The sequence below is a fragment of the Siphateles boraxobius genome, unplaced genomic scaffold (assembly GCF_051911475.1).
Source record: "Siphateles boraxobius isolate OS27281-9 unplaced genomic scaffold, OSU_SipBor_1 66, whole genome shotgun sequence".
Lineage (NCBI taxonomy): Eukaryota > Metazoa > Chordata > Actinopteri > Cypriniformes > Leuciscidae > Siphateles > Siphateles boraxobius.
This window is the reverse complement of record NW_027509193.1, coordinates 31581602-31605958: the sequence shown is the minus strand read 5'-3', so window position 1 is coordinate 31605958 and position 24357 is coordinate 31581602. Positions and strand designations below refer to the sequence as shown.

The 24357-nt window shown below is 37.2% G+C and overlaps 3 protein-coding genes across 4 annotated transcripts in view; 1 reads left to right on the top strand and 2 right to left on the bottom strand.

The window, feature by feature from the left end:
• Positions 1-1144: 1144 nt before the first annotated feature.
• Positions 1145-6328, top strand: btbd17b (BTB (POZ) domain containing 17b). Of its 2 annotated transcripts, none has more exons than XM_077213584.1 (3): positions 1145-1421; positions 2228-2510; positions 4422-6328. In XM_077213584.1, the coding sequence occupies exons 1-3, from the start codon at positions 1160-1162 to the stop codon at positions 5491-5493; spliced, it is 1617 nt and encodes a 538-aa protein (XP_077069699.1). In that variant the 5' UTR covers positions 1145-1159; the 3' UTR covers positions 5494-6328. The 2 variants fall into 2 exon arrangements, with proteins under 2 accessions (XP_077069699.1, XP_077069698.1); XM_077213583.1 differs by having other exon boundaries at positions 2225-2510.
• A 5195-nt stretch (positions 6329-11523) lies between these two features.
• On the bottom strand, positions 11524-13960 carry kcnj2b (potassium inwardly rectifying channel subfamily J member 2b). Its single transcript, XM_077213582.1, has one exon. The coding sequence runs from the start codon at positions 13724-13726 to the stop codon at positions 12398-12400; it is 1329 nt and encodes a 442-aa protein (XP_077069697.1). The 5' UTR covers positions 13727-13960; the 3' UTR covers positions 11524-12397.
• Positions 13961-16554: 2594 nt separating this feature from the next.
• The window catches only part of LOC143722283 (Fc receptor-like protein 5), a 53803-nt gene continuing 46000 nt past the window's right edge, over positions 16555-24357 (bottom strand). Inside the window, exons 6-16 of the mRNA XM_077213599.1 lie at positions 20826-21098; positions 20623-20751; positions 20084-20254; positions 19721-20002; positions 19227-19469; positions 19030-19152; positions 18465-18554; positions 18023-18079; positions 17790-17876; positions 17473-17529; positions 16555-17330 (exon numbers count right to left, since the gene is read on the bottom strand). Coding sequence (XP_077069714.1) covers positions 17474-17529; positions 17790-17876; positions 18023-18079; positions 18465-18554; positions 19030-19152; positions 19227-19469; positions 19721-20002; positions 20084-20254; positions 20623-20751; positions 20826-21098 — 1511 coding nt within the window. The 3' untranslated portion in view covers positions 16555-17330; position 17473. The remainder of the gene's footprint in view (positions 17331-17472; positions 17530-17789; positions 17877-18022; positions 18080-18464; positions 18555-19029; positions 19153-19226; positions 19470-19720; positions 20003-20083; positions 20255-20622; positions 20752-20825; positions 21099-24357) is intronic.

Here is a 24357-nt window from a genome sequence, read left to right as displayed (position 1 = left end):
GTCAATACAGGTGTTCTGCAGGGCTCAGTTTTGGGTCCTCTTTTATTTATTATTTAGCCTTTCCTTTACCTGTTGGTATTTTTTTTGGAAATTTAGTGTTCAGTTCCACTGCTACACCGATCAGACCTAATTTTACCTGTCCTCCAAACCTTCATCTACCTTTCCTCCATCTTTCCTCTCAGATTGTTCAGCTGATATTAAAGAGTTCTTCTTAAACTTAACAGCAGTAAAACTGAAATTCTTCTTGATGGTCAAAAACCAATCTGGCCAAATCTAAATGATCCTCTGTGGATATTATTAATTTCAGAGTGTTTTTAAACGGGTTAACAGTTTGGGTGTCATCTTTGATAGTACTTTATCATTTGAAAGGTGAAGCACATATAAACAGTGTCATGCGCTCTGGATATTTCCACATGCGTAATAATAATCAAACCTGTCCAGCTCTCTCAGTAACTGCGATTCTTGTTTATGCTTTAGTCACTTCTCGTAATGATTACTGTAAAGCTCTTTATTATGTCCTGCCTTCAGAGCTTCTCTACAAACTCCAGCTACTGAATTAAGCTGCTCGAATTATCTGCACAACTCCTCTAGCTGAACACATTACTCCCTTATTACAACTCTTGTATTGTCGCGGGTGCACATAAATACTGTAGGTTTACTTTAAAGGCCTGGATGTGTTTTTGTTTGTTTTGTTAAGTGGGCCAGTAATTAACACCTAAACAACCCATGGCATTATGGGTGGAATTTGTATAGAATTTTCTTTCATTATAAAACAACAACATTTTAGTTTGTTACAAAATATTGAATGTTTTTATGTGGTTTTATATCTTTTTCATGCTTTCCCTTTTGATTTTAATTGTATTAATCTATTAAATTGCATAGAATTGGTGCTTAACCACCCAATCAGTGATTTGCAAATGCATTTGTGTTTTAAGATGTTACTAAATAGATATCCTCTGCAATCCAACATTGTGAACAATTTGCAATAATATTCATCTTCCAGTATATTCTTTTATTTGAGCTAATGGTTGCAGTAGCCCCCATGTGTAGACCGCATCCCACTCCAGACGCCCACTTCAGTCCAAACACGCGGCCCGGTGCCACAGATCGATATCATGTAACATTGAAAGAGGAGAAACTCACAATCAAAGCGGTCGTCATGGCAACGGCCCAGCCGGGGTTCCACCAATCAATGGGCTTCATGAGGCTGAGAGATGCTCAGCGATGTGCCAACGTCCTACATAAAGAGTGTGGGACAGGGAGCCTGGCGGCACATACTGAGAGAGAGATTGGGGTGAAAAAAAGGCATCCAGAAGAAAGAAGGACGATATTAAATACTGGACGAGACATGGTGAACTCCGTACGAAGCGTGCCTGCCGTGTCCTGCCTGGCCAACCTTTGTGTTGCACTGTGTGTAGGAGGTAAGATCATAGATTTTTTTTTTTGTAGTCCCTGGAATAGCCATATATTTTTCATATATGTTATGAGAGAAGATACTTTATGACAATTTGTACTTTTTCCTGACCATGTTTTTGGTATTTAACTCAAAAAGCTCCTAAAAATCTGTAAAATCTTTCTTCATATGTGCAGACACAATGTTGCACAGTTCAATTGCAGTTATATGAGAAGTCACCATCGTTACAGGAAATGCAGAAGCTTTCAAATGACTGAACTGATCAAAGTGTCAGGCACGAGTGAATGTGTCACATGACTTCAAGAGCAGCGAGCAGCATTCAAAGCCCTTCATTAACAAGGTCTTGCTTGTGATTTTGTATTCAGGCTTGCATGTATTTCCTCCATTTCTTGGGCTCTTTGACACCAAAAGTGCCCTTGCAAGCTGAAAAGCAATATAATTGCTCTCATGCTTAATATTATTGATTCTAAAAAGAGGAAAATTCACAGTTTAGTGCCAAATAAAGGTGGATGGAAAACCAAATTCTGGGGTGTGTTTTAAATTCATTACACCAAATCCAACTACATAAATGACATACAAGAAGGAATGGCTACAATTGTAAATCGATTAGAGATTTATTCATACATTATTCAAAAAACGATTAAATATGGAGTGCAAAAGCATGCAAGAACATCTAAACCCCTCATAATATGGATTGTTCTTGTTTTTGAATGTGCAAAAATGGTTTGTAACTCTTCTGAACACACTTTACGCTGCCTCTTCTTTCGTTTGCCTCAATCGGCTCATGGTTGTCACATTTCCGTCCTTCAGCAGCGTTGAAGCCAGATGTGGTGTTGGAGAACAGTGCTACCACACTGAACCATTCAATGGTGCTTGTGCAGCGCATGGAGGCCCTGCTGACCCTGGGAAACGGCAGTGACGTGAGTCTGCGCGTGCAGACCTTGAACACGGACGAGGTGAAGGTGATCCAGGTCCACTCGCTGGTGTTGACCCTACAGAGCGACGTGTTTGAAGAGCTCCTACAGACCCGTAACTCCACTGCGATGGTCATCAGAGAGACGCCAGACTGCGCAGCTGTCTTTGATAAGTTCATTAGGTGAGTGATTCATAATTAATTGGTCATTTAGCAATTATACGAAGTGATTTACAATTCTCTTGGAGCAACACGTGGTTGAGGTGACTGCCCATGCTTTACCCTTGAACCTATATAACCTTTTAGTTACAAGTCTAAATCTATAATCAATAGGCCATAACAGTCCGCTAATTGGGAGTAACTGGGGTTTCTGGGAAAAAGTCTATGATGTAATGTGTTTGCCTTTTACTTGACTTTGGTAGATAGTAATGTATTGCTCTCGTAATGATCTTGTTTTTTTAGATTCACTTTCTCTTGTTGATTTGTAGTGTGGAGTACAGCTACAAAAGATTTAAGGAATTAAAATTGAAAAGGAATAAAAATGTTTCATCTAATAATAGGCAATGTGCCACATTTTGTGTATTATTTTATTTATGTATTTTATATTTCTTTTTTATATAGTAGATCAAAAGGAACTAGACTAAAAGAAACTATTTTATTTTTATATTTTTATTGCTTTCTATTTTGTTTAAATTGTATATTTTTAAATTATTGTTTATATATCGTAAATCGTTTTTTTGTTTTATTTTATATTGTGGATTTTCAACAAAGTAATTTAATTTGATTTATATTTCTATTGTTTTTTTTATTTTATTTCTTTGTAGATTTTCCACTAAATGCATTTGGAGGGAAACTTAATGTCAATTTTATTTATATAGCACCATTAATCCCAACCGAGGTTGTCCAATGTGCTGCACATATTGTAGTAGACATAATAAGACAATACAATACAATAAAAAAATACCATAACAACCGTATAATAAAAAACTTACAATACAACTTCCTCATTGAATATAAGCCAATTCAAAAAGATGCGTTTTTAGCTTAAATAATGCATTAGCTTAGCGTAAATAATGCATTAAATCAAGTATTTAAACATTACTTTCCACAAAGTTTCCTGGGGTCCAATGCATATCAATGTATGTAATGGCTTGCATTATTTTTATATGATAGCCTACTAAAGTAGTGAATTTTATGACAAAATCAGAGATAAAACTAATTCAACAAATGTACACATTTTAGAGGGACCGTCAAAAGGACACAATGGTGAAAGATCATGAATATTTCCAGGTTTTACCTACATCCGTATCATGTCAGATAAACGTATGGAGCCCCGCACATGACATGCAGGAAAGAATATGTATATAGTGCCCATGAATTAACAATTTGTTCCCACAACTTACATCCGCAAGCTTTATCAATTTGTTCCCTCGCTTTAAATAAATTGTGCGCATTATACAGTACACTGACCGGCCAAAAATAATTATCAAAATCACTGTTTGGATTTAATTAGGCAAATGCTTAAGAATCAATGATTGAATCAGTATTGCAGTGATTATTATGTTTCTAACATACGTATTATATGTTTGGCATCAGTTCTTCTAACCCTAATTGATGGAGTGTGTAGATTTTAATTTCTTAAACAACCATGTAGGAAGACGCATCATGGCCAGATTCCAGGATGACAATGATTCATCAGGCTCAAATTGTGTAATAATGGTTAGGAGGGAACATGAAGAATCATTTTCACACATGAATTGGCACCTCTGAGTCCATAACCTTAATTCATTGAAAGTCTTTGGGATGTGCTGGAGGAGACTTTACAGAGTGCTGGACTCTTACATTGGCAATACAAGATCTTGACCAAAAATGTATGCACCTCTCGATGGAAAAAAATCTTGCGTGTCAGGTGTGGGGTTCCTTAAAATGAGAAGATGAAGAACAGAGAAAAATACTTTTAGTCCACCCTTCAGTTGTTACGTTATTATCATTCTACACAGGTTTTTGAGGTAAAGTTTCAGGGTAATGAGAGTAATCTCAGGTAAAACTTCAATGGGAAGGTTGATTTTTACAGCCTGACCTCTTTCCCTGCAGGTACTTGTACTGCGGTGACATCACAGTGCGTCTGAACCAGGCCATTCCTTTACACAAGCTCGCCAGCAAGTATCATGTGTGGGACCTCCAACAGGGCCTCACCCAATACATGACCCAGCACCTGTCCAGCGACTCGCCCACGGGTCACGTGGTGGCCTGGTACCAATACGCCACGCAGATCGGGGACGTGAGCCTGCAGAACAGCTGCCTGCAGTACCTGTCCTGGAACCTGTCGTCGGTTCTCCAGAGCGCCGAGTGGAGCTCAGTGAGCCCAGAACTGATGCTGTCTTTGCTGCAGCGCTCAGACCTGGTTCTGCAGAGCGAACTGGAGCTGTACAAAGCTCTGGAAGCCTGGATCAACCAGAACCAGCCTTCAGGTGAGACGGCCGAGAACGCACTCAAAGCGATACGTTACTCCATGATATCACCTCAACATTTGTTCCACCTGCAGAAGTCATCTCTGATGTTGAAATATTACGAATCCGTACGCGATCTGCTCTTCCTGGCCTTCCAGTTCCACTCAGCCTCACCCGTCCAGCTCGCGAAGTACTTCGACGTTAACTGCAGCCTCTTCACGCCACGTAACTACCTGTCGCCGGCATGGGGCTCCCCGTGGGTGATCAACAACCCTACGCGAGACGACCGCAGCTTCAGCTTTCAGACTCAACTCGGGCCGAGCGGTTACGACGCCAGCAAACGCGTGACGTGGAATGCTCTTTTCTCTCCGCGTTGGCTTCCTCTGAGCGTGCGATCCGCTTACCCGGAGCAGGGGTCCTTGCAGCCCACTCGTACCGACGGAGGGCGCCCGCGGATCATCGTCACACCTGCCACCTCCAGCCCGGACTTTGCTGGCGTCAGCTTTCAAAAGACTGTCATTGTATCGGCCCGCAAGCAGGGGAAGGTGGTGGTCCGTCATGTCTACAACTTCCACCAGAGCACGGAGGAGGCGGGAGACTTTCTGTTGGAAGCAGACCTGCAGCGTAGAGCATCCGAGTACCTCATTGACAGCTCGCTCTACCTGCACATTATTGTGAAGCCCTTCTACCACAGCCTCATAGTAGCCAAAAAATAAGAGTCTGGTTCCTCTACCACTGATTTATGCCCTACAGCTTTGAAGGCATGTTTTGCATGTTCAAATACATTTACATTTATGCATTTGGCAGATGCTTTTATCTTGAACTGCACCACATTTTGATTTTACGTTCATATGGATTTTTGCAAATATCAAATCAGCACCAAATTTTATTGTTGATGTCAAAATTCAACCCATTTAATTTTTAAAATACATTTTTTATGGTGCTTAAAAAAACAAAACATTTTGTCAACATTTAATCAATTCCAAATGGATAAAATCAAGGTCTGCCCTTTACTTTTTCTAATTTAATATCCTGTTTCACTGGTTGTGAATTTTTGGCTACTTTTGTAAAACATTTTTTTTTATCATGCTGCATGAAAGCTCACCCAAATTTTAATAGTAATTTGAAGTCACATTTGTATATTACCATGTTTGACTTTAATTTGTCAACTCCTTAAATTGTACGGTGAGCATGCTGATTGCTTTCACAGAAAGAAAAGTCAAAAAGCTAAAGAAAAAATAAATAAAACTAAATTAATTTTTTGCTCACTTGTTATATTGCAATTCATGTTACATTTCATTAAAATCACAATTTCTGAACCCACAAATTACTGTGTTTATTACTTACCAAGATGCATTGGTTCTACTTTATGAAGCTGTGATGTTTCCGGGGTGGAAATGCGTTTGGAAAAGCATTATTTATTTTTAATTTTATATTGTATTAGATAACATTGATACATTAAAAACTTTTTTGGAACTGTTGTAAGTACTGTAACTATGCATCTTATGTTTAAATAGAGATATATAAAAATAAATTTAAAAAAAGCTCTCTCAAGTTTAAACGTCATTATTGTTTTTTCCTCTGGTGGTCAAAGAGTGGCACGTCCTATTTAGCCATTGAGCTATTCGAATTAAGAGAGTGGTTTAAAGCTTGACTGCTGATATGCAGACACTTACTTTAGTGTTGACAGGTTTCATCTGATGCCATTTGGCTGCAGTAACGCTATCATAAGGTAACTATTAGAAAGCCAGCTGGAGCACAGCAGTGCAAACACAGCATTAAGAAGCAGCTGCTGGAGTGATTATGAAGGACAGGTGCATGCTGGGAAAGAAACATGATGCGCAGGCTGCAGGATGTTTGGAACAGAATAGGCTACTTGCTTGCTGCACAGTATATAAACCTACTGTAAAGTGAAAAAATAAATAAACTTTTTAAATGGATGGATCTATGCTACATTGTCACATGACCTCGTTGTGTTTGTGTAATAAAAAAGGTGGCTGCAAACGAAATCGCATATTTCCCTACTCGTAACGTTAGGTGAAAAACAGTAGGCCTATGTAAGTTTGTCTGAATTCACAGTAGGCCTACTCATAAAACGGAAGGCGAAAAGTACCCGGATGACCAACTACTGAGATTCTGAAGTGTGCAATGCATACGATGGACACTTTACTTTCCCATGAGGCCATGGGAGAGAATTTGTGACTGGCACTTGAACTGACACTGACACATGATAATGACAACATGGCGAAATTAGTACATCCAGATTACATTCATACTACACACACTCATACTATACAGAACATACTTTTCTAGCAGTCAAATAATTACTTATTCAAAGTAAGTACCGATTTAAGAGAGTACGCAATTTTGGACGCAGCCGGCGTGTTCTCCTTGAAGCGGCGCTGCACAGACCGATCGGTGTATGACGTCGCACTACCGCATGAGAGATCGGAAAGTGAATCGTCCGTTCTGTAATCACTATCATGGTAACGTTACTTTGATGTCATACACCGATGGGTCCGCGCAGAGCCTCTTCAATGTCAGAGCTAGTGGCAATCTGATCAATTAACGAGTCAAGAAAGAGATGTTTAAGACCATGCTTAATATTGTTTTTGATTTATCACACAGGTCAAGCACAATATATAGGCCTGCATTTAAAAAAATGCATTTAAAATGCATTTAATCGAATGCATTTAAAAAAAAAGAAAAAAGAAAAGTGCATTAAAGTCCTACTATAGTCAAACATATTATCTCTTAAAACGTATATTTCATCCCTAAAAACGTAATATTTAAATGTTTTTTCTCTGAAAAAATTCGGCATGCCTTAAAATAGCTTGAATGTAACTCAGTACACCCTTGCCTCATTTAGTGTATGCGGTTCTATGAATATGCAAATGAGCCCCACCTCCACTCACTCACACCAGCTCAGAGATTCACTCGTTGACGATCACACGTTGATCTGATTGGTTACAAGATAGTTTGTGACGCCAGAAACACAAGCGATTTTGAGACTGTCTTTGGTTCCTTGCAGTTTTAAAGAGAAAATATTCAGCAATGGTGTTGCACCACAGGGGGACTTTAAGTGCACGCACCGTGTTCTATTAAGTAATTCTTTTTTTTTTTGTGGCAATTGTATTAGGTAATCTGAGTAATATGCATACACAAAATGTGCATAGGCTATGTAATCTGTGCACAGCATACTTTTAGTAGCGTGATAGTGGTTCAGTATCGCTAGAGATCATTAACGGAAACTGCTTTATGTAATCAGGGTTGGAGGGAATGTGTTTTCTGTCAATACTGCTCACTCAGGAAATGTCAGATGTGGAGATGTTAGCCACAATGCAGTCTCATAGAGACATCTTAACTTATGTTTTGACATTTTAATCTTCATAATGCAGTTTATATATGTATTGAACAACACAGTCTGTGCAAGAATGCAGTTTAAATTCAGACCAATATATATATATATATATATATATATATATATATATATATATATTACTTTTAAACTGTATTTTTTATTAAGCTGCTTCACAGTTTACCAATTTCCCAATTTCTATGGTCTCCTTGAATCACCAATATAAATCAGATTGACCATCATAGACATTGGGGACTGAAATAGGGGATCCTGAATGATCCTATTAATATGTTGGTAGCTCATGGACAGGGTCATTGGAATTTTGGGGAAAATTGCAATATTATATACTTTAAAATACAAAATAAATGTTGACATGTTACGCATGGTTTCATTTTCTTTAAGTGAGTCACAGAGTGTTTTAACTTTGTTTTGAAGTTAGCATACTGTTTAAATGAGTTCTTCTGACATAAAATTGCCAAAAGTTTTATTATGGCTAGCAACTGACCTAAAATTTAACCCACAATTTTTAAATTTCCTCTCTAGAGCACAATGCAGCTCTAAATGATTAGAATTGTAACATAAATGTCATGATATTAAAACATTAGCAGCGCAGCCCATGGATCAACCCTTATAGGAATTTACCAGCCCATATATGCCGCCATGAAACACTCAAAATTTTTGTTTTTAGACTCAATGCAAACAAAAAAATCAGATACACTATTGAGTGAGAAACATATTGACGCAAATGTTTTGCTAACACACATTTAATCTACTTCACTGGTCTGTGAAACTGTGCGTCATATAGTTTTCACTGCACAGCATGGTAGAGGGATCATCCTAATCTCAAAACCAGACTTCATTCATCAGGAATAACATTAGAGATTAAACCTAATATCTGTAGAGACCACACCTGAACTGACACTGCGTCGTTAATAACTTTCACTGCAACAGCTGCTTCATATTACCTTGTGTTCTTTATTCTTTAGCTCCGATTATGAAGGCTTTGAACTCGCTTTAAATGTGATAGGGACTTGTGGCAGAGAAATACCTCTTCTTGGATAATATAATATATAAAATAACACTTGTTCATTAAAGTGATAGTTCACCAAAAAATGAAAATTCTGTCATCATTTACTTACCCTCAAGCTGTTCCAAACCTGTATGAATTTTTTTCTTCTGCTGAACCCAAAAGAAGATATTTTTGAAGAATATTGGCAACCACACAGTTGATGGTAGCCATTGACTTTGGAAGTAATTGACTTCCATTGAACGGAAAAAAAACCTATGGAAGTCAATGGGGCCCATCAACTGTTTGATTGCCAACATTCTTCAAAATATATATTTTTTGTGTTCAACAGCAGAAATAAACCCATACAGGATTGGAACAAAATATGGTTGAGTTAATGATGACAGAATTACAATTTTTGGGTGAACTGTCCCTTTAAGTATCTGATGCTCAATGAAATACAGTCAACTGATTTTTTTCTTTCCTACTAAAGAGGACATGCCATTGGATAATGTGGAACATTGCCTAAGGGAAAAATCAGACTTTCAGCAGAACAAAATCCAATCCTCTCATTGCATCTCCTGTGTCCAATTGATTCTCTGTTTACACAAACTATGGTCATGGATTCAAATTAGTCAAGCCACACAATCCTTGTCTGGATGATCCTCAATGTCAACTACATTTACAGTCTAAAAATGAATGAAATTCTTCTGTCTCTTTAAATGTATTGTATCCGTATGTGATGTCATCATCTGGAATGTTGCCACTAGGATTACATAATATGTGATGTGTTCAAAATACAATCATCTTTATGAAATATCAAATATGCTGCAGGCAAGAAATATTTATAATAAAATAATATTTTATGATGTCACAAACATGTCAAAGATATTAATTCGTGCATTTTGAGACCTGCTGTTAGCAACACATAATGTAATTATGCATAAAACCAAACATTTAAAAATATGGACCGGGGTTCACCTTCAATTTAATACAAATCAGGCAAACTTCTGCAGATGATCACACTGCAGATTATATTGTTAATCAATAGTAACCTTTATTGTGATTTATTTTGATAGCTACTGTCACAGTCTTCTACATAAAAAAACTCATTAGATATTGGTTCCCTACTGTTTCTGGTTTTTAAATACCAGCATTGCAAGTCATTATTGCTTGGGTTTTAACATGTCATACAAAACAAATAGTATTTTTTTCTCATTTTATCAACATATTTATCTTTTATAACCTTTCTTAAATAGCAGCAGATAAATAACATTCCAGCCTTCATTCATAAACATTAACATTCTTCAGTCACTGAAGCTATATTGCACATCGAAAGGACACATACTGCTTTGAACATGACATTCTTTACATATTATTCAAAGATTTGCTGTAGTGTATTTACAACTCTTTGACCGCTCATACTGCATGAATGCCAGATTTCCTCCAAATCCTGAGATGTTGAGTGTGCTTTGACAAACCCTGTGTGGAAGATGCAGTGCATGGACCGACTAGCTTTACGTTTACTAATAAGTGCCCTAGATTAGCTTATACGGTCATTAAAATGGATGGCTAATCTTCAGTACTGATATCGTAACACATTTGTATACAGAAGTATATTTATAGAAAGAGACCTATGTTAAGAGACCAGCTCATTAACAGGTTCCTTTCATTATTTCCAGCTAAGGTTTCAAATAATCTGTGAACACATAGCTCTTCACATAAAAACGGCTACTGTCAATGACAACCACATTAGAAATGTGAAATATGGATTCTAGGGTTCTAACTTTATGCTCATTTATCTCTTATTGTGTCATTATTGGGGTTTTCAGTGCTCAAAAATTCCTCTATTGTAGGTTTAATTTCATAGACGAGATCAAAAGGAAACATTTGGTTCTCATTTTCACTACAGGCTTCATTGTACAGCCTCTACTTTTGAAGTCAAACATGATTTCATCATGACACAAGGTATTATCCTGAATGTACTATTAATAGCTGGTGTGCAAGGACAATGGGACAAAACAGTCAACAGTCTGTCCTGTAAAATCATTGTGACTTGTAAAATTATAGCTCTGCTCCAAAACCTAGTGAGCTACATACCTAGACAGCACCTTACGGCATCATAGACAGACTGTTCCCAAACAACATTATGCTACATTAGGAAACTAGCTCTAACCAATTTGATGCATTTTTTATGCAATTTAATGCAATCATGCATTTGTAATCCTTTTGTACTGAATCTTTAGCAACATGCTAATTTGAAACTTTTATATATATATTAAGTGTTCCGTCAGATGCTTCATATAGAACATTTTAAGCGTTCCTATCATGGGACCATTTTATGGATTTTGTTTTAATTGCATTTTTTTTAATTAATCTCTCCTTATATAGAAACATTTTTGCCATAAAGTGTTCTTTAAAATTGAGTCAAGGGGTCTCATTTATAAAACGTGCATACACACAGAGTATGCTAAAATCCATTCTTATTCATAAAAACGGTCTTTGATGTGGAAACGTTCTTAGCTCCACGTCAGGGTCGAGGCAGACGTACGCGCTTTTCCTTGTGGCAGAGAGTCGGAGAACTGCAGGTATTTGGAAATCAAAGCAATTCTTGCCGCTCGCCATTCTCAACTAAAGCATTTGGACATTGACTGGTGCTCTTTTACATGTTAATGACATTAATTAGATGCCATTTACAAGGTGGATATCTGAAACCATTCAAGATCATTTGCAATTTATACATTTTACATCTGGAAGAGAGGCATTCGTTCTCTAAATCACACATACAGACATTTGAGAAATGATCGTAAGATCAAATGTAGGGCGGTTTCTACGCAGCTTTTTATAAATGAGGCCCAAGAACCCTAGGGTTCTATATAGAACGCCATTGAATAATATTTTCTAGGAGTGAATTTTTTTAAGCCATATTGAGTTACTTTGATTGGCTTACTTGGTTTGGAACAGAGCTTATATTATCTATAAAATGTGCCACTCTTGTCTATATTACAAATTGATTGTGAATAAAGTGTCAGAGTTCATTTGAAAGTTCATGTTTGTTGATCTGTCTTCTTAGATCAGTCAACATGAACGTTTCAAGACATCTGCAACCCAACCTTTTGGGTTCCTCTCAAATCAATGGCAACATGCTCTCAAAACAGCAGCAAAACAGCCTTTCCTCAGTCAGGCCTTTTCATTGGTATACCATACACCTGCTGTACACCAATGTTATTCCATACAAAGCAACTTTCTTCAGTTGTCATATCTCTGGCTGCTGTCTTAACGGTTTGAGTTGAAGTGGTAAAGTATCCTGACTGGAAGCCGTGCTTTTGACGTCATCAATATTGGATCCTTCCAATGCCACACTGTCTCTTCTGATGTTTTTCTGGTCCTCTTCATCAACGTCATCGTCGTCTTCATCCTCCGTTTCCTCTTTATCCATGAAGGCTACTTCGTTCTCATAACAAAAAGAGTTCGAGCTAGATGTGATGTACTTCTTTTCGGCCAAATCTCGAGCGCTGCATTGAGGCGTGCTGGAAACCTCGTATGTGTTCTCAAAGTGCGAATAGTCCACTTTGTAATGATTTTTATCCTCAAAAAGCACTGGCTCAAATCGATGACCCCACAGGATTTCACTCGTCACGTAAGAGCTGCGACACTGCGTGGTCATGGCCGTAGCTTCCACCATGCCCTCCAAAATCACCACTATCTCCAGCTCTGAACTTTCCAGTTCCTGTTTGCTCATGTCATAGAATGGACTGTCCTCATCAATCTCATGGACGATGGTGATGGGGGACACTAAAAATATACGGTCAATGCCAGTGTCGAATCCGACATCAACGTCTATCTGATCGAGCAGGATGAACTCACCTTCAACGGTGGTGCGAGATTTAAGCAGCTGGGCGCGAACGTGAGCTTCCACCAGATGGCTTTTCCGGAGGTTCCCGACCCTCCACATCAGACACAGTTTACCGTCCCTCATGGCTATTGTGGCATAGTGACTGAATACAAGGGTTTCATTTCTTTTCTTAGGCTTGGCCATCTTAGCCATGACCGCACCAATAATGAAGGCATCAATGATGCATCCCAAGATGCTCTGGAAAACCACCATGAAGACAGCAAGAGGACAGTCCTCTGTTACATATCGGTAGCCATATCCAATAGTAGTTTGCGTCTCCACGGAAAACAGGAAGGCTGCCGTGAAGCTGTCGACGTTCGAAATACAAATCTGCTCTTGATTCTCCAAGTCCCCGGACGAAAGTGCAATAAGCCAGAATATTAATCCAAAGAGAAGCCAGGACAGTAGGAAGGATAGGCAGAAGAGGACCATCATCCAGCGCCAGCGGATGTCAACGCATGTCGTGAAGATGTCAGCCAGGTAGCGTTGACCTTTTTCACTCATGTTGATGAACTGCACATTGCAATGTCCGTCCTTGTTGACGAAGCGGCTTTGTTCTTGGTGCTGCGTGTGCACTTTGCTGCCCATGTTTCCATTGCCGTAGCCATTTTGCACAGCGATGGGGGACAGCTTCATCCCGGCTTCTTCCGAGGAAACTATGCTGTACCGGTGGGCTCTCACACTTCCCATCACTTCCGAATGTGGGGGCTGAGCCTCGTCTGCTTTGGACAACAGTCTGAGTTTTTGGAGGACACGTTGGAGAAACACTTTCGACCTCTCACATGGACCAACGCACAAACAAAATCTGGATTTCCTTGAAATCAAGCCAGCAATGAGATGGATGTTCCAAAGAAACAATGTTTTCGCCCGGGGCTACGAGGATCGCTCCTCTTCTGTGAAATGAATGGACATCGTCTACAAAACTGGGCTGAGAAAATAACACAAAGTAAGAGTTTGAAGGAATGGGTTTGAGGACTGAGACAACAAAGCAAGCAGTTCAGTTATCACAAAAAACATGCTTGTTTATAAACTATGACATAAAAACTGTTTTAAAGTTTAACTGTCAAGATCAAAAACACATACATTTCCCTGCAAGCAAAGCCATTTCTCCTTTGGCCAACATTATTATCATTGTGTGATGTAACACTTGACATCGCCTGACAGAGCTACCCAGAAACACAGATGTATAGATTAGAGCTGCATATTCAGTCAACAACTGATACACTACATATATACAAATAAATAATATATAATGACAATAAGATTATTTTTTTAAAATAAGATTTAAATTCTAAAAAATAATTAATGATATTGTCGTGTGCTATCCAATACTCTCTAAATTACATGGTGAGAAAAATACATATTATTCTTCATCAAGCGGCTTCATCCCGTGTCCAATATTTGAATATTTTTCATGAAAGAAAGTAAAAAGTGTCATGTCAACTAACCATATTTCTCACAAGATAAATATTGTGCTTATCTGTTTTAGTCAGGTGGAATCAAGGCATAGGCAGATGGAAAAACATTACACTTGATTCTCTTTTTTCTGATGAGATCAATACAGTGTTGTTTGCTATTTGAGTATGACTATCTATTTCCAAGTAGATAGATCAGTTTGGACTTTTACACTTGATTGAATGCGTATTATATGTATCAATATAAATAACATGTTAAAAACATTAATATATATACCTCATATAAATAACTATTTATGAATCTAGAAAATGGTGACAAAATAATATACTATTAAAAAGTGTTGCATATTAAAGATAGTGAATCTAGTAACAATAAAATAAACAAAGATACATCTAGATCCTTCAAACTAGACAATTTACAATGCACCTAAATAACACTTTACATAGGTATAGGCCTCCAACACAAACGGATGGGATAACATTTTTATTTAAAATTGTCAAACAAGTTCAAATTGTTTCTCAGTAAAAATGCCCTAAAACTGCCCTTGAGAAATATTTGCAAAAATAACTGCTTAGCCTATCTCTAATGAGTTCAATAGCAGTTTAGCTACTAGTAAGCAAAGATATAGAAGCTTAAAACTAAATATAAACAAAAGCGAAGCTTACCTTCCAGAGTTCAACAAAAGAAGTTAGATCAGCACATTTCAGCAGATAGCAGTTGTTGTTATACGGTGGGACAGATCAGTCAAACGCTATGGGACTTGATGGTGGTTTCGATTATTCATCTCACTCAGTGTTGGTTCAAAGCTGAAGCCGATCGAAGAATAGTTTGAAAAAGCCTGTTAATCTCCGCCCAGACGGTCAGGTCATGCAGATGTGATCATTACAGCATCTCTCACTGTAATCATCATAACATGATGTCACACACAATCATCAGCTTTAAATAAATGAGTCGAATATTATCATTTCTGTACTTTTTTATTGTGAAGTTTTCAAGACAAAATAATGTTTTCTGATACGCTAATACTCTCGAAAACAACATGGAAGTAAGTTTGTTTAAATTCGTTCGTTCGATCTGTTCAGAGATGTTGTTTGTTCCACTTCGTTTTTACAGCGTCGTTTCTACGACAAGTCTTCACGCTCCTGCTGCATCTTTACAAGTTCCAACATAGCAATTAGACCTGTCTGGAATGAAAGTATACATTTTCAAATTATAATAATAATAACGTAAGCTAATTGAGAATATTTCGTAATGTTTGATAGTATTTATTAATTAATGGGCTGTATAAGAATATTTAAGTAAACTTGGGGTTCGTGCTTTTTAAACTTTTTTGAGAGAAGTCTCTTATTCTTAAAGGTATAGCGGAGGATCTTTCCGAATTTTAGAGAAGACCCACCCTCTCCAATTTTTTTTTTAAAATGCACATGCGCCTATTAAACGTGTTGAGTGACCGAGGACTCAAGACATGATATGCAATGGAGAAGTAGCTTGTTGCATTTGTGTAATAAATACTATGGTGAACACATTGTAATTATCGAAAATTGAACACACAAGGTTTTAGAATATTTCAGCGTGATACCATTTACCATTTGGTCATAAGGCTACTTTAGACAAATTGAGATGTTTACCGTGTCTACGCGGTGCATGACTTGTGCCAGGGCTAGCATCGCTAATCATAGCTTACATTAACTTTTACTAGCAGTGATTTTAAATGGATTTCTCCAAATAGCATGACAAACTTTACCTGTCTAGTAGAATCTTCGCGACTGCGGCATCAGTGGGAAGCCCAACCTGTGCTTTTAGCGCACGCCAGCGTGTGAAATATTCACCCAAAATCACTCTGGTCTTGTTTCTATATTCTGTAGCCTTTCTCTTCTTATCATACACTTCGTATAATTTTTTTCTCTTTCGACCCTCAGCCATTTTCAAAGGAATGGCTGAAACCGTAACTCATCACACATAAAACACCTGAAAGTGCGCATGCGCAGAAGGGACGAGCACGTACGACGGCCTTACGTAAACATATCACCAGAATGATTGACACTTAGGTGGACCAATAGTATAGGCTACCCACCCGGAAAAAGAAAATCCTCCGCTATACCTTTAAGGCAAAGAAATTTATTTGATCAAAAATACATTAAAAGCAGTAATGTGAAATATTATTACAATAAAAAGTATTGTTGTTTGGGGTTTTGAATGTGCCATTCAAAACCCAAACTTTTGAATGGCAGTGTAGGCTATTTCTACAAAACTGAGAACAAATTTCTAATAGCCAACACTCAAAACCTTTTCTTTAAAAAAACAAAACAAAACAAAAACAAAAACATAAATAGCCCAGGACACCTATATATTGTTTTCTCAAAATAGCAATTGCAATTGCAATAGAAAAAAAAAATAGTTTTTGTTATTACATATTTTGTTATTACGTATATAGTTTCACTATGTACGTTTATGTTTAAAGACAACTTGTCCAGACATGGAAATAACAATTTTAACATTTTGTTACAAATACATTTTTTTACAAATACATTTAAAATCAAGAAGATAGAAATAAAAAAAGTAACTTGGTCCCTCACTCAACAGACAAATGATAAGCTGCTGCTGCTGGTATAATATAAAAACACACAGTGCAATACTAAACAATAGGCCTAGCTTATTTCTAATGAATAATCAGCTCAATGCTTTTCAAACATTAACATGCATAATCTCTGAAGCACATGAAGGCTTACTAATTTTACAGTAAGTTCTGGCAAATCTATTGCCTTAATGATCCTTTCACTTCTCAACCAACAGTGAACTCATCATCATCATCATCCTGCTGAAAGTTTCTTCTCGTCTTTTTTAACCTGAGCATACGCCACATCACTAGATCCAGCATCTGAAAATATATCAGTGAATTCAAAATGCACATTTATCATTTTTATATACAGTTTTTAAATTACTTTCTTAGATTCTGAATAATGCATGTACATTTTCAGTGGTTGATGTTTTTATTTTGTGATTTTTATTTTGATACTCACTTTAATCTGTTTCCAGCTTCAGTTTAGAGTAAATGTCGTCACTCTCAGTGTTATTGCCTAGAAGATGCCAACAGTTCATATACTTACTGTACGTCCAACAGTGGTATGACATATGGCATTATAACATGCTAAATAACACATATTATTTAGTGTTAGAGAGAGGATCATTTTATTTTAAAATGACTAGATGTTAGACCAAATTACCTCAAAATAAACACAATTTGCATGCAATGACCTTTGTGGATCATGTCAGTTTCAAAGCCACATAACAACATGATCCTAAAATCATAAGAGCAGAGACTTTTGTTTCCATTTACCTTTGTTTTCTTTCTTTTTCTTCTGTTTCTTTGTAGATTTGAGTTCAATCTCAGCATACGTGATCTCAGTCGGCCCACTTGCACCGTCTACTATGAACAACAGAAAGAAATAAGACACTTGGTTTAACCCATTTGTGACACAAAAAAGATGGATTTGATTTCCAATTTCTTTAGAAAAGAACTACTGAACTCATATAATGACATAAAATACTTGAAATGACATAATTAGTTACCTGTGCTTATTTCTTTATTAACATTTGTATCAACAGAGTCATAAATATGTGCAGTTCCTGTAAAAAATACATGCATGAATTAATTTTCAATAATACATACATTTTTAAAAGATTATTGTCATGCATCTCATAAATTCAATTCCACAGAAAAACATTGATTTCATGTTGACACAAACTAAAAATAAATAAAGCACTAGGCACAATATTTCATACAGAAAATAATTCATTTTGTTATGCAATTTTTGATCAAATAAAACCTAAATGACAATAAATCTAATATATGTATAGACACAAAATATCATGTTAATATCATGTTTAAATTTAGAAGATTGAAATATTATCTAGTTGTGAGATCTGTCCTGTTAGTTGTTTCTGTGTGTCTTTCATCACAGCTTGTAAATATTTATGGGTATGTATTAATGGGTAATGAGTAAAGACTGACCAGACAGCAGTGTCGTGTATCCGGCTTCACTCTGGTTCTGACTGATGTTCTGCTGTTGACTGACAGGAGACGCAGACGCAGATCTTACACCTAGTCAAACAAAATATCTGGGTAAATGTTTTGAGGAAAACTGACTTTTAATCTCTTTCATGAGTTAGTGACATGTTTTTAATTATTTACCACAATATGATTGTGTTTCTCAACATTAAGCAGCCTCCACCTCTGCTGTCTTCATATAAAATTGAGTGTTTTAAACATGCACTAACTCTATATATCAAACAACTAGTGGACAAGATGGAGAACTCACAGTTTCAATGATTTCAAAATAGATGACGTAAATATTTTTTGCAAAACTTTCAGTATTGAAGTAACAAATAATGGTCTTCCAGCCTGACTAGCTTAAAAACCAGCCCAGAAACCTTCTGAAACCAGCAATCATACCAGTTTTACCAGCGAAGACCAGAACACCAGCTTAGACTGATGCAGTTTGGCAGCTCACAAGCGTTAGGAACAAAGCTAGTGTCTGAAAATCTGTCTCTGAATTTTAATGTGTCAGATGATGAACCTTTGTTGTTTCTGTAGCGCCACAGGAGGACAATGAAGACAATGATCAAAACTGCAACAGTCAATCCTGCAGTCACTCCAATTATCACAGGATTGAGGCCATCATTTCCTGAGGCTGGAGAAGCTGGAGATACATATATATTTTACATCTACATGTAAATTGTACAGGAACATTTCAATTGTGTTTATAGTTCTTACTCTCAGCTCTGACTGAGATCCAGCTCTTGGGAGACTCTCCTTTGTCTGTGTGTTTGCAGTAGTAGAAACCCTCATGTGACTTTGAGACAGTAGGGATGATCATCTCTGTAGTTTGGTTCTGGATGAGTGATCCATCTTTATAGAAATCAGCTTTTGTTGGGCTTATATATTTATATAAACAGCGTAGAGTCAGATTATCTCCTTCAGTCACAGGATGAACAGGACTCTCCAGAATCACACCAACTACAGAAACACAGGAAACATGCAATAACAAAATCATAACATCATTAAACAAGACAAAGTAAAAAAAAAATAAAAAAACAGACCTTCATATTTTCCACTGTTTTATGGGTGTTTTTAGTGTATTGCTATTATATGATGTTCTGACTGGTTGCTTACATTAGTATCTGATGCTTTCCTGCTCTTGTTTATATCAACCTGTTTATTGATTGTAAGCTGCAGTGGAATTACTAAATATATAAACACAGACTCACAGTGTACAGTGATATTAACAGGATGATAGTTCTCTCCAGATTCAGACTGACACCAGTAAACTCCAGTGTCTGATGTGCTGGTGGATCTGATTGTACATGTAGATCCTGTTTTTGATCCCCGGCGTAATGATGAACAATCTTCCAGCCCCCCGCTGTCTGTGTATCTTCTCACTGTCCATCCATCAGAGTTACTCTGGTTCTCACAGCTCAGAGAGAGAGAGACAGATGGGAAGTGTTGAGTTCTGCTGGGATTGATGATCAGAGACACTGGAGGAGAAACACCTGACAAGACAATTACAGTTATCATTTGGAAATTGTCTTTATTAAAGATGAATCAATCATTTAAACTAAGTGTGAACTCACCAGTGACCCACAGTGGTTGTGTGTTGCTGTATGTTGTGTAAACGGCTGTTTTATCTCTCTCTGCTCTGCACACATAAACTCCAGTGTGATTTAGAGTAGCAGAACTGACAGTGTATTTTCCTCCAGCTCCTCTGCTGCTGTCTGAGAGCGGCTCAAAATCATTCCTGCTCCCTATATAAAGTGATAATGTGCAGATTTCACTTTAATAACCTACTATCTGGTTTGGCCCATATAAATTACATTTTTGACAAAACTTGAACCTGAATACACTGGTTTACATTTGTGTAACTCAAATTACTCATTGTGTTTATGTTGTTTTATTCAGGGTTTGATCAATGGCTCTTATGTTGTTACAGAGGAGTGACTGTAATGAGTGATTGGGATCTCAAACTAGGTTTCACTGATTGGAGCCCATGGAAGTGTTGAACACCAAATCATGTGCTCTACATACCCAGTCTATGTCTGGCTTCAGACATATTAAATTATACATTTCACTTCAATATAACCAGTTAATTCAGATGAAGCACATTATAACTGACCTGAGACAGTTACAGTGAACCAGCTGAATGTCCAGCCTGTAGAGGAGCCGTTAATCTCACAGATCAGAGTCACGTGATCTCCTTCAGTCAACCACTTCTGAGGAGAAACACTTAAAACTGCTCTCGGATCTGAAATAGAGACATCGCTCATTAATAACATGTTAAACTTGTGTGTGTGTTTATGAAGAGATGATCAAACTCACCCGATACTGTCAGTGTAACTTCATCACTGCGTTGTGACCAGCGGGATCCTTCAATCTCTGTCCCATAACAGAAGTATTTACCTGAGTCAGACTCAGTAACAGAACTGAATGTGTGTTCCTGTCCTTCACTGAAAACACTGTATGAACCGTCTTTATACCAGTTGTACCGCCAGCTAGTGACTCCTTCATCATATATGTCACATCTGAGAGTGACTGTCTCTCCTCTGAATACATGATGATCAGGTTTAATGGTCACTCTGAGTTTTGGTCTTTCTGTAATGACAATAAACAATGGGGAAAAATACAAATAATAAAATGTGCTGTTTTAGTGTGTGAACAGTTACTTGGTTGTAAAATACTAAATCTGGTTCGACTGAAGTGAAATTCTCTATGTTTATTTAGTGTCTTATAAATCATTATCCAGGGCTGTGAACTAACGAAATACAAATACTCACGTTACGTAATTAAGTAGTTTTTTTCAGAAATTGTACTTTTTTGAGTAGTTTAAAAATTGTGTAATTTTACTTTTACTTGAGTACATTTTAAGTGATGTATCGGTACTTTTTCTCCGCTACTTTCCTTCTGTTTGTGGTCGTTACTCGCTACATATGCTTGTTTTAGCCTAATTTCATTTTATTTTTATCCATCAACGTGATTGGATTGAGTTAAGCGTTCTCGTGACTGTCATCAAATCAAATTAAGCATAGAAAACTTTAACCGCCTATTCCTGCTGTTACTCGTGACTACTGTGGAAGTGCATTCTTCACGCATCAATTCAATCCAGATATCAGCGTCTTCCTCTAATATGCTAAAGGTACATTTCACATTTCTGCTTAATATGATATTTATATAGGCTGGCCTGTCTAAATGGCCTAACATTTGGTCTGAGGTTGGGGGTATTGCGTGACGAGTTCATAATGCGGTGAATTCCCGCTCCCATTTACTTCACAATCACATTATAGAGAGACGCGCGTCACGATCTGTGCACTGCCGCGTCTCGCTCGCCATGCCGCCAGATTCAGAATCAGTGCACTCTATGAACCATGGCGTTAACTTGAACTGCATTTATTCTGTCAGTCTGTGACTAACGTTACAGCTCGTTAATAAACTTTTTTTGATTGATCCATTATACGATCCGTCTTCATTTGGCAAGTGCACTTGCGCAAAAACATTTTTCATTTTGAACTTTTGTTTTTTTGTGTGGATGCTGCTGATAAAACAGCTTCGCCGAGACTACAAAGAGACATGCGTGTGTGTGTGTTTGTTTGTTTCTTTTGTAAAAGTTTCCTGGATATAACTTCCCTATTTAATGCACAATTTTCCTTACAAATTATATTATCAGCAGCATTACAATGTGAGTAAATGTAGCCGTCTAAAATGTAAGGGATGATGCCACCCTTCTAGAACAATGTGCATTTACATTTAAATTCTAACATATTTAATAGCATGGAATTAAAGTGTGTAATTAGTGTTGGCTCACTATCTTAGCCTTTTTCAGTGCATTAGGTGAGGTAATCTGATAATATTAGTGATTCTCATTTAGCAAAACACTAACATTGGTACCGTTTTGCAGAGAAATTGGGTATTTTTTAATCTCTCTATTTAACCCATCTCATAGTGTGTGATGCTGAACTATCATATGAGTTTCTAAAGGTTTTTGAATTCTTTGCACAGTTATGAATATTGATATTTTATGTGCAACAATAGCATGCTCAGGCCCAGTTTCTTTTCGCCTAATTTTAAATGCTCCCCCCCCCCCCCCCAAATAATATGATTTAAATGGTGATGAGTGTACTGATTTGATGCATTTTAAAAAGATGGATGATATGTATTCTTCAATCTTTCTGACAAAGAAGAAAATATAATGTGAATTACAGTATGTGCAATTTTTTTTAATTTATAAATTGTAGTGCACAGTGTTTATTATAAGGGGTAGAATCCGCAGCTCAGTACTCACTACTCACTACTCATGAGTACTTTTAAATGAGCTACTTTTTTACTCTTACTCAAGTAGTTTTTTGGACAAGTACTTTTTACTCTACTCACACTACATTTTTTGGAATGTAATGGTACTTTTACTTGAGTATGTTTTTTCTGTACTCTTTCCACCACTGTCCTTATCAAGCGTAGCATCAGGTCACGTTAGTCAAGCTTGCATCAGCTGACTCTCAGTTGATCCACGTCTACCTATAGGATTACGAAGCCTATCACTGTATACATATATAAGCTCCATCAGTATTATCAGCAGCTATCACGTTTCTCAGGAGCAAATTAAATGGCAAAATTTAGCAGGCAAAATCACATCATCTCACTAGGAATCGTGCAATCGGGAATTTAGCGAGAGGAATTTCACCTCAGATTAATTCAATTTCGTGAACTTGAACACGAGATTCACCGCATTGATCACAAGCTGCCTGATTTGGAAGTGAGCTCAGTCTGCATTGACACAGGACTCGATGTGATTCACTCTCCATTCATCTCTAAAAGTCTTAACGAAGCTAAGCTAAGTTTCTTTTAATGCTCATTGCTAAAAGCTATTATTGGCAACATGCTTGTTGCTAATGCTATCCGTGTTGCTTGGGCTTATAGTCATTTTCATTAAAATGCTCTTGCTAGGCTTATGCCAGGGTTAGGTAAGTTCGGTCCTAGAGAGCTGCTGTTCTGCAGAGTTTTGCTCCAACACTGAAAAAAAACCTCACCTGCCTAGCCTTAAGGCGGCCATACACTGTGCGATGTCTGTGCGATTTCAGCAAGGTACCTACTCACACTTGACGAGTAAATCGCATGCGATGTATAGCCAAAGCTCAGGATTTATGTGCTCACACTATACGGGTCCGAACGTCGAGCTGCGACTTGACTGCTCACACTGTCATGAACCACGCTAGACTTGCATGTGTTTCGACTGTCTTTTACTGAACACTTCCATGAACGTATGCACATACATAATGACCAATGAGAAAGCTTGTCACTAACTCGAATACTATACATCACATCTCCTCCCTTTTGGGCAAAACATCAAATTAATTTATTTTAATTTTTTCACAAAATTAAAACACAAATTCAGGCACACTATTGTGAACTAGTGTTGTCACGATACTAGAATTTCTAACTTCGATACGATACCTTGAAAAATATCGATATTCGATACCATTTTCGATACCACAGAGAAAAAAACTGCCACAATATTAAGGGGGTCTTTTTTTTATTTAAAGCTAAATATTACAAGTCTAGAACATGACAATGAGGTATATTTTACATGAACAAAAATGTCCTGAGTTCTATCTGTTAATATTTTTTCATTGGACCAGAGCTAACATGATCCGTTGTGTTTTTATTACCTACTGTTATCAAAGATTAAAATATACTGTAACAAATGCATTGGTCATCGGTCATAAATGCTGGTTAATACATTAACTTAATTTGATGAACAGATTTAAACGCAAACGTGTGTGCATCCGACGCGGAAACAATGCTCACTGGATCAGCATCTAGTCAAGTTACCTTTATTTATATATTGCTTTTAATAATACAG